This window comes from Camellia sinensis, chromosome 15, assembly GCF_055761805.1.
Source record: "Camellia sinensis isolate YWXY chromosome 15, ASM5576180v1, whole genome shotgun sequence".
In the NCBI taxonomy this organism is placed as follows: Eukaryota; Viridiplantae; Streptophyta; class Magnoliopsida; order Ericales; family Theaceae; genus Camellia; species Camellia sinensis.
In genome coordinates this window covers 142318339-142329530 of record NC_138975.1, presented here as the reverse complement: position 1 = coordinate 142329530, position 11192 = coordinate 142318339, and the positions used below count along the sequence as shown (strand labels likewise).

Below are 11192 nucleotides of genomic sequence, written 5' to 3'. Positions count from 1 at the left end.
AAAGATCATCTCTATAACACTATTCATTATATATTTTTTATTATATTACAAATAACTTTTAATATATAAATTTAATTTTTATAAAATTGACATTATTAAAAAATGTGAAATTATACCTTTAAAATGAGTATAATATTAAATATATTTTACAAAAATTTTAAAATTAAATATTTGTTAATGAACAAAAATTACTTTTTTAATGAAAGGAAGGCTCTTTCTTGGGCGGTTTGGTTGAGGATCCGGTTCGACCGCATCTCCCGGGATTTAAATGGTTAAACCAAACCCTGTTTTCGTTTCTCCCTTCAAATCAAACCCCAACCAACGATCGATCTTCCGATGCCCAGCAGCACTTGTCTAGAATGTCATTTGGAGGCATTATTACCAGAACCAAAACTCCACTGTTTGCTTTATCACTATTCCGTGGTGATCCTCACCTACTCAGACTAGTATCCATCATCATCACCGAACACTCTTCTTCTTCTTCTTCTTCTTCTTCTTCTTCTTCAAAGCCCTATGTTACAGTTACAAATTCCATTTCACGCGAAGCGGCCTTGACGAGTGGTCTGAGACGCTGTTACTACCATGATGGGAGGCCAAGAGGACCCCTCTGGAGGGGCAAGAAATTGATTGGCAAAGAAGCCCTTTTCGTCATCTCGGGTTTGAAGAGATTCAAAGATGATGAAGAGAAGCTTTCTCAATTCATCAAAACCCACGTCTCCAGGCTCTTGAAGATGGACTTGATTTCCGTCCTCAATGAACTCGGACGCCAACAGGAGGTCACTTTAGCTCTCAAGGTATTTCTCTATTCCAATTTTATCTCTTCTTCTTCTTCGTCTTCTTCAGCTCAAGTGTGTTTGACATATTATGTGATCGATAAATACCAACAAAAATTGAAAAGAAAATTTTATAGAACAGCTATAACACCAACAATGCGGGATAGAATGTTGGGCAACTAAGAAACTCGTGCCTACAACGGTGTCCCTGAAATGAGCATGCTTAGATGCATGTGTAAGACTAGAAAAGATATAATTAGAAATGAGTATATTTTGCGAAATGGAATGTTAAAGATGGTTTGATCTTGTACAACGAAAACCTATATATGCAATGGTAAAGAAGAGTAATAGGATCACCACAAGTGGAGATGCTAGGAGGAGGGGAAGACCTAAGCTAACATGAGATGCGGTAGTGAAAAGAAATATGAATTTATTTAATTTAACTTAGCATATTTTCCTTGATAGATTTTAATGGAGAAAAAAAGATTCATGTAGTTGGCCCTACTTGATTGGGCTATAAGGCTTGGTTTGGTTTGGTTTCTCCCTCTTTTAACCAGCAACCAAATGTGCCATACAATTGCTGCAAAATTTTCTGTTGCTAATAATACCTCACTTCTTGTCTTTGCTTAACTCATACTTTTTCCTTACGATTTTGGATCTAGTCAAGATACAAAGGTTGGAGGGGGTTAGGGAAGGAAGGGTTGGTTCAGACCAATTATTGTTCATTTGCAATTTCACCTATAATAATTATGTTGATGTTATCCTGAACAAATTGTATGTCAAATGTATATCTGGGTTTTATATTATTGTGCCTAGTATTTTATTGTTCTTACTTACTGTCAAAATCCTTGTGTTTTGCTTAGGTTTTTTGATACTTTTGCTAACAAACTCCATATGTCTTAAGCCCTTATTACCCTGAAATGTGCTTTGCGCTTACAACCAACTTGGACTGTCAGATCTTTAGGGTAATTCAAAAGGAAGACTGGTATAAGCCTGATGTCTTCCTCTATAAGGACCTGATTATTGCATTAGCAACATGTAAGAAAATGGATGATGTGATGCAATTGTGGGAAAGTATGAGAAATGAAGATTTATTTCCTGATTCTCAAACATATACCGAAGTTATTCGGGGCTTCTTGAGGTGTGGGTCTCCTGCAGATGCCATGAATATTTATGAGGACATGAAGAAGTCTCCAGATCCACCGGAGGAGTTACCATTTAGAATATTGTTGAAGGGACTTTTGCCACATCCCCTCTTGAGAAACAGAGTAAAACAAGACTTTGAGGAGATTTTTCCTGACAACCATGTTTATGATCCTCCGGAAGAGATATTTGGACTACGCTAAGGTATGTATTTCGTGCTCTGGCTGCATTTTTATATACTGGTCTAATTAGTTGTATTAGTTCTTGCATGTAGCATGTTATGAAGATGAGTGATGGCTTTTCTAGGGATGATGTATCGAATTCCTTAAGAAGCAATGTTGTGTCTGGAGTATGGATTTGTATAGGGATTTGGAAAGGAAAAGGAAAAGGTGTGGGAAATGTGAATGAAATTTAAACAAAGTTTTTTGTTCATTTCCCTTGCCTTTTCCTTTCTCTTTTCCAATTCCTATCCAAATCCATGATCATCCAAACACAGCGTTAGGTTTCATTAATATGGAAACAATGGCTTTGGGGCTGATGTAGGCAAAAGCATTACATCACTGAGTTATTTAGCTGCCTCTAGTTCATTAGTACCTCTAGAATCAACTTTGGGTTGTCCTGGAACTAGATGATGTAATTAGGGGTGGGCGCGGATCGGTTGCGGCCACGAAACCTCTAATCCGTCATCCATCCGCCAAATTGGCGGATTGGTGAAAATCAATCCGCATCCGTCCGCCAATCCGGCGGATGCGGATTTGGCGGATGGATGCGAATCGGTTTGGCGGTTTGAAATTTTACAAATTTTCAACATACAAAAAAAAAAAACCCAAGAAAAAATTCAATTAATATCACTGAAATAAAAAAAACAAAGGAAAAAATTCAATTAACAAACATCACTGATATACCCCACTTTTTTGTGTGTATATTGAATATTCAATATCATATTCAGTGGTAGATAGATTAGATAGATACGCTGTGCTTTGAGTTTGAGTGGCAGTGTTCTTTTAACAAAATTTTAAAATGAATGGGCAGACTGCTTTAACAAAATTTTATTTTTTGACAAAAAATTCTATGGGCCTTAATTAATTATTTATAGACTATTACTAAAGCTCTCATAAAAAAAAGTGAATTGTGTGGGCCTATAACACTCTGTAATGTTAAAGTGACACGTTATCTTTTTCACTATTCAAATTGATTTGGTTTAAATTTGAACATCATTTTCCTTAAAACAAATAACCTCAAAACCTTTTAGCAATCCACACACAAATCAATTTCCAAAGGACTGTTTTCCTTGAGCCAAAAACAATATGCATCAAATCTGCCATTCATCTTCTTCACATGTGATGTGAGACCAGAAAACATTGCACAAACATACATAAATTTGATAGGTCTAAAACTGTCAATTGAATCTTGAAAAAGAAGAAGATATCCAATACCATTCACTAAATAATAAGCAGAGGGTAATATTATTGAACTCCACATTTATTTTATTTTATATGTCATCTTGCCAGTGTAACATATAACAGTTAACACAAGTGCTCTCCAATTCTCTCCCACCTACAATATCTAATGTTGCTTCTTTTTCTTCTCCAAATAAAAGTGATTCTATTGGAAATTCAAGATTGCCCAAACCAAGTGCCAAAAACCAATCTCTGGCCAAAGTGCATGTATTATCTAAGAAAATTATTCTCAAATGCACCAAAAAAAGAAGGGAAAAAAAAAATTTATTTATCTTTTCACAAGAGATGTCAATAACAGAACATGAGTAAAACAAAAATCCCTTGCTCACAAAAATAAAACCATAGGCACAAAGAAAACTTCAACAATTCCAAAAAAGCATCAACTTAACAAACCTCATAAGACATGACATGTTATCAATTTCCATTATCTTCTCCTGGGCATCCAAAGTTCAACGTTCTAGTGGGCAATGCAAAAACATAATTCATTACAGTCATCCAAAGTTGAAGTTGAAAATCATCCAAAGTTTAAAAAAAAATAAAAATAATACAGTCATCCAAATAATAATACAGTCATCCAAAAAGAAGCAAAAAGTCATTAATTTCCTTGAGCCAAACCATGAAATGAACCATCTAAACCTGCATAACAAAAAAAATGAAATTATTTAATAAGGAAAACACTAAAAAGCCTTAAACTTAAAACAAATAAACATATATTAACAACATTTAGCAAAGGGGAGGGGTATTTTACCATGATATTAAACTTCAATAAAATTAGGTTCCGGACTTGGGCTTGAACAAGAACTTGATTCTGAAACAACTACACATAAAACATAACACAAGAAAAACATGTAAAGTGAAAATAATGAATTTTGAATAATACAAAATCAATGAAATTTAAAACAAAATAAATCATTGAATGTATTACCCGAATCATATTGTTGTTCAAATTCTTCAATATCATTCATTGCTTGTCTAAGGCATATTGGAATGTTACTTCGAAGCCAATTTTGTGCACAAACAAGAACCTCCACCATCTTGGGAGCAAGTGAACTACGAAATGGATCAAGTATACGACCTCCTGTACTAAAAGCTGACTCAAAAGCAACAGTGGAAATAGGCATCGCCAACACATCTCGTGCTATAAGTGATAATACTCTATACTTTGTTGCATTATCCTTCCACCACTCCAAGATATCAAATTGAGAATTATTTTCACCTTTCTCAATATCACCCAAGTACTTGTCCAATTCCGACATACTCCCATTACTACAAAATTGCCCCTCCAAAAACGAGTTAAATTGAGAGTTCACAATAGAGTGTGGGTCATTTTCATCTATCACAATATCTACTCTTTCATTTACATTGGAGGCATGCACATTTGTTGGCTCAAGTGTGGCATAATGATCATACAATTTGCCCAAACAATTTTTGACCTTGTCTAACATTTCTTTCACTTTCACCATATCTCCACCAAAAATTGTTGAGAAACAAAATTGCAAGTTTGTCATTTTTCTTCTAGGATCAAGCACAACCGCAATATACAAAAGTAGATTGATTTTATCCCCATTTCTCCAATACTTGTCAAACTTCTCTTTCATTTTCTTTGCCATTGAAGACAAAATAGGATCATTGTCTTTGATTAATTGTCCAATCATATTTTCAATGACAAAAATTTCAGTGTAGAATGTGTTTGAAGTAACAAATAAAGACCCAGAAAATCTCTTTGTGGCATTGTAGAACATTCTAAGAAATTTCAAAAACACCTACAATTATCCCAATTCTCGGCTGTAGGCATCTCTCTCCTCTCACCCCCTTCATTATCCAAAAAGTAGTGTTTGTAATTGTAGTCCTCCTCACCCATTCTTTGAAAAGCACTCTCAAATTTTTCTGCTGCCTCTAACATAAGATATGTTGAATTCCACCATGTTGGCACATCTAGGCACAAGAGGCTCTTACTCTCAATTTTCAAACTTTTCACATACTTTTTAAAAGTGTCAAGGCGGTTTGGAGAAGACCTCACATACCTCACTGCATGCCTCACATTCGCTATACAAGACTCAAGATCCTTCAATCCATCACTAACAATAAGATTTAGAATATGCGCACAACAACGCATGTGTAAAAATTCATGGCCCAAGATAGTTCCCTTCCACAATTTTGTTGTTCGTTTCAAGAATCTAATGGTTAGATCATTGGAACTCACATTATCCACAGTTAAGGTAAAAAGGCCATCAATTTCCCACTCCTTTAAAAGTGCCTCAATTTTTTTATCAAGAGTTTCTCCTTTGTGGTCTTCAACTTGACAAAAATTTATGATCCTCTTTTGTAACTTCCAATCATCATCAATGAAATGTGCAGTTAGACACATATAACACAAATTTTGTATGGAAGTCCATGTGTCCGTGGTAAAACAAATTCTGCGCCCCTTCACAATTTTTTTCAACCTCTCCCTTTCATTGGTGTATATGTCTAGAATGTCCCTAGCAACGGTATATCGAGATGGAATCTTGAACTTGGGTTGCATGACATTACAAAACCTCTTAAAACCAACCCTGCCAACAAATCTAAAGGGCAATTCATCTATTACTATCATCTCCGCAAGATGCCTTCTAGCAATTTCTACAGAAAATGGCGTAGCCACAACATCAACAACATCCTCCCCACCAACTTCTCTAGGTTTAAATCCCAATGATTGTTGCCCATGAGTATCCCTATATGGATACTTTGTACAATTTTTCAAATGACTTAACAAATTACTTGTTCCATGACTCTTAGAGCCTGCCATATATTCTTTCTTACAATACTTGCACATAGCCCTATCTTTCCCATCAATGCCCTTAATCTTTTCAAAATGATCCCAAGCCTTTGATGTTGTTCTCCCACTACTACTAGTTTTGGCCAAGGGTGGTCTACGAGGGGGAGCATTAGATTGGGTAGAGGGGTCAATAGAAGATGATTCAGGCTCAACATTAGGACTCACAAAAAAAGTTTCTTCACTTGGAGGATCCATGGCCAAAAGATTATCAAATAAACTACCAACAACCAATAAAAAATCATTCAAAATATGTTTTTCAAATCCATGCTCTTTTTGAAAACCTAAGAGATTAGTTTAAACTAAGAAGGATATTAAATGGACAGAGTTTAATGTTCACTGGACAGAGTTAAATGGACAAAGTTTAAATCCATGATGTAGTTGATCAATCAGAATAAGTGTAAATTAGTCAGAATAATGTGTAGTTAAATGGACAGAGTTTGAAGATTATCATTTTGATCAACTCTTTTTTTTGATGATAAGTGTAGTTGATCAATCAGAATAATGTGACACCAGATGCTGTAGTTAACAATCATGCTCACATCATGATGATGTATGTAGTTACCAGATGATGTAGTTAAATGAGTACATATTCTGTTATTCACACAAAATATAAAGAGAAATGAGAAACATTATTCAAATAGAAAGAGAAATAAAATCCAAAATAATTTTGTAAATGAGAAACAAATCATTATTCTGATGATAAGTTATTCAAACAGTTAACCAAATAATTTAACCAATTCTGATGATAAGTTATTCAAACAGTTAACCAAAATAATTTTTTAACAGTTAACCAAATCAAAACATTGTAAATGAGAAACAAATCATTCAATAGAAAGAGAAATAAAATCCAACTACAAAAAAAAGTCAATATTCTGATGATAAGTTAACTGTTAAAATAATTTTGATCACATTACACATTACACATCATTCTGATTGATGGAATATGTGTAGTTAAATGATAAAAAAAAAAAGAGCATTACACAAAATAATGTGTGAATATGTGTTGTAGTTGATCAATCAGAATAATGTGACACCAGATGTGCCAACAATAAAAAGTCATTGAGAACAACTTGCTACACTAATTTTGAAAAGTCACTGGGTTCATCATGCTTCTTCCTTATTAGGATTCTCTACCCACAATCTCTTATTTACAGAACAACTTGCTACACTAATTTTGAAAAGAAAAATGTTGTACAAAATTAAAAAAGGAAATTACAGTCAATGATAGTGTAGTAGACAAAACAGATTGTTCAAAAAAATAAAATAATAAGTAAGAATAAAAGCTGAATAAAAGTTCAAATTAGAAGTAAGAATAAAATAAAAGCTGATTAACAAACAGATTATTCAAAAAAATAAACCAAACCTCTCTGTGGTTCTCTCTGTATCAATCAATCTAACCACGTCTCTTGTTTTAGAACTGGAACAAAACAAAATAATAATAATAGATTAGAATCTAAACGATTAGAAGATTAGAATCTAAACGATTAGAAGTTTAGAACTAGAACCAAAAAATAAAAATAAAAATAAAACCAGTTAAGATTCAGAAGAAGAGAAAAAGAAGAAGAAGAAGAAGAAGAAGGAGAGAGAGAGAGAGAGAGAGGTACCTCAGTTACAGTCAATGACAGTGTAGTAGACTGTATATCGATCAATCTAACCATCTATTTCGTTTTAGAACTGGAATTAAAAAAAAAAAAAAAAAAACAGATTAGACTCAGATCAGAAGAAGAGAAGAAAAGAGAAGAAGAGGAAAGCAGAGAGAGAGAGAGAGAGATACAGTCAGTAGTGTATCGATCGGCGACGCCGTGTAGATCGTCCGACGATGGGTAGGGTAGAGAGAGAGAGAGAGAGAGAGAGAGAGAGTGAGAATGTCTGTCTGTCTCTATCGAAAATTAGGGCAAAATGACAAGAGGCGGATAGATGGCAGAAAGGAAAAGGGGGGAAAATGAGGATATCAGCCAAAAATAAATAAAAAAATAGCCAATGTGGTCGGGTCGGGTCTGGTGACTAAAATGGCAGATTACCCGCCACCTGACCTGAACCCGAAATTTGCCATAAACCAGGCCCGCATCCGCCCGCCACGTGGCACACATCCATCCATTGGGGGTCGGGTCGGGTCGGTCGGGTGTGGTGGGTCGGTGGATCCGCTGCATAGCCCTAGATGTAATCATATTCATACCCATCTGTTACCTAATCACATGACTTGATAATCAAATTATTTTCCATCGATACTTAATGAAGTTCAATAAATTTCTACTTCACTTCTATTTTTGTTGTTTAAAATAGTTGTTAAAAATTATAGATGACATGCTCCCTCTAAGGATTAAGCTTAAAGCTGATGGAAAAAAAAATAAACTTAAGATTGTAGACTATGCTGTTGGTAATTTCCTGTAGGTCATTTTGTTTTCCTGACCCATAGTAAATATCTCAAGTTAAAACTCTTTTCAAACTAGTGTTATCAAAAAATGCAAACACTGATCTCATAAATTTTTAGGAGCTTTTTGGCTATATTTGAACGATAGGAGGGTAAAGTGCTTTGACCTCAAACCATGAGGGGTAAAATGAATTTTTCCATAAATTTTATTTTATTATTATTATTTTAATGTTTTTCATTAAAAGTTCTTAATAGAGTAAAAGTCAAATATAATGCTTGAAGTGGAGTTATGGATTGACAATGAAAAACAATGGGCAATAATGCTTGTAGAACTATGTTGTTAAGCGATTAATTTGAAGAAAATACTCGTTCCCGTTCTCCGTACCAAAATGATTTGCGTTCTCTGTAACATACTTTCAAACATTTAACTCTTTTCTATGCCTCCACTTTCTTGGGGTTACTACCCCTTTTAAGGTTGTTTGGCTCAAATTGTGTTCGGTGATGACGTTACAAACAAGTGAATATATAGTTTGATTGAGTGGTAAACAAGATGATGCCTTTATCTTCACATGAAGTAGTGACATCATGTTTCTCAATTTCCTTTCTCCAAGAGAATTTGGAAGACTTGTGCTCCTCTTAAGGTGAAGGTGTTTATGTGGGCCTTGGTTCATGGTGGCATTTGGACAAATGATACATTGCAGCAACGGAGACCTAATCGATTTTTAAATCCTCAGTGGTGCATGATGTGTTGTAAGAATAGGAAATCCGTGGATCATTTATTTTTGCATTGCCCAATAGTTTTGTTTCTATGGCACAAGTTATTTCTGTTGGAGAATGTTATGTGGGTAGCTCCGCAAAGGAGTGCACATATGCTCGAAGTTGACTTTCGCATTCTTGGAGGATCGAAGAGAGCCAAATTGCTTTGGTCTTGTGCGGTCTTTGTAACCTTTTGGGTTCTATGGTTGGAAAGAAATGCGAGAGTGTTTGAAGATAAATCTCGAGGGATAGATTGTTTGTGGGATTGCGTTTGCCATTTAACTTCTTTTTGCATTTTAGGGAATCCTCTTTTTAAGGGGGTCCCTCTTTTTTTGTTAGCTACAGATTGGTTGGCAGTGTGTGATATGTAGGCTTTTGCATTTGTGTTTTCTTGTTTAGGCCTTTGTTTTGTGTTTTCCCTTTTCTTTGTAAGAGGATGCCTCATCCTCGTTTACTTTCCTTTTTGATTTATCAATAAAGTTCTTGTTGCTAAAAAAAAAAAGAAAAAAAGAAAAAAAACATCATGTTCATATGTTGAAGAAACAGGATGAATTGCTTTTTGAAGCTAGATATCTTCATGCGGATGTCGTTTTTTTCCCTCCTCAATTTGTTCTTTCTACCTCCATGATTTTAGCTCTCACCTTATTTCGTGTTGTGGATTTCATTACCTGCTACCATTTCACTTCATCAGATGAGAGAAGTTGGAAGCATTGAGACCAAGTTGGAATTCTATGCTGAAGAGTAGAGAGATGGGAAATGAGAGTGCGCCACAAGGGAACACAGCCAGATTAAAGCTTAACAATGTAGGTTTTTTCCCCCTCTTCTTTTTGGTAGGTTGAAAAAAAAAAACTCTTATATCATTGGAGGAGTCATTGTCCAATAACTGCTGATAATTTATGGCTTGCCTTTCAATCTGCTTTAGTTTCAGAAAATGTGATGGAAAGTTGAAATCTTGCTTTGTCTAATTTGCATTTCTCATTTTTCGTTTGTTCTGGTTGCCCCACTCTATTAGGCATTCACAGAGTCTCCTGTCATAGGGCAACCATTTTATGACTTTAGGAGATTGGGAAATACTTCTTGTGTTTATTATTGCTACTAGTTTGAAAGATGTTGAGAAAATCTGTTGTATGCTATTGAATTCAACTTGTTCCTATGTCCATCTTAATAAATAGAACCCAACATTAACAATGCTGAGTGAAAAGTTGGAATGAAGTGATTTCAGGAGTTCCTACTAATCCTACTGCAATCTGTTGTGGATTTGGTTTCTATTTTCTTTAATGGCTTGCATTGGTTTTGTTTGTTTCATATGCCACCTAGATGATGCCTAGAGAATTATTTTTGTAAATGATGTGGCAGGTTGTTAAACAACTTCTTCTACTTCTTCTGTGTATATATATATATATATTTTTTTCCCCCTCTCGTTCGGGTGAGACCTAAGTGTGTTTTTTTATTTTTTATTTTTCGTTTGAGGACCAAAGTAAAACATGCTAAGGGGTGAAGTGTAATTTATTATATTTTCATAGATTGTTCCTGAATATGGGTCTGGACTGGGTCAATCTGTGCTCTACATAGGGGCCCAACTCGAATGGCTTCAACTTGAGAAATCTGACCATGGCACAATTTTTTTTTTCTTTTTTTTTTGGGGTTTTGGTTGGGGGGGGGGGGGGGGTGGAGATTTGGGCAACATGTTTTTGAACTTAGTGCATGCTTGAGTAGCAATTTGGAAGTGCAAATTGAATTTGGGTTTGGCCTTAGCAGATACACTAGACAATCCCAAATCAAATTTGAATGTATTTGTGAAATATTGGCTATTCGATGATTTCTAAAGTTATCTACACGGTTAGATTGACTTGAGTATATGTATTATATCTCAC

At 34.9% G+C, this 11192-nt stretch overlaps 1 protein-coding gene across 1 annotated transcript; it reads left to right on the top strand.

Moving 5' to 3' along the window:
- Positions 1–285: 285 nt before the first annotated feature.
- On the top strand, positions 286–10506 carry LOC114280798 (protein THYLAKOID ASSEMBLY 8-like, chloroplastic). Its single transcript, XM_028223181.2, has 3 exons — positions 286–794; positions 1730–2120; positions 10010–10506. The coding sequence occupies exons 1-2, from the start codon at positions 360–362 to the stop codon at positions 2117–2119; spliced, it is 825 nt and encodes a 274-aa protein (XP_028078982.2). The 5' UTR covers positions 286–359; the 3' UTR covers position 2120; positions 10010–10506.
- Positions 10507–11192: the final 686 nt, after the last annotated feature.

Coding starts and splice junctions, on each gene's coding strand:
- LOC114280798 (XM_028223181.2), top strand. CDS start 360: ATGTCATTTGGAGGCATTATTACCAGAACCAAAACTCCACTGTTTGCT. Junction 795..1,729: donor AGGTCACTTTAGCTCTCAAG/GTATTTCTCTAT, acceptor TTGGACTGTCAG/ATCTTTAGGGTAATTCAAAA.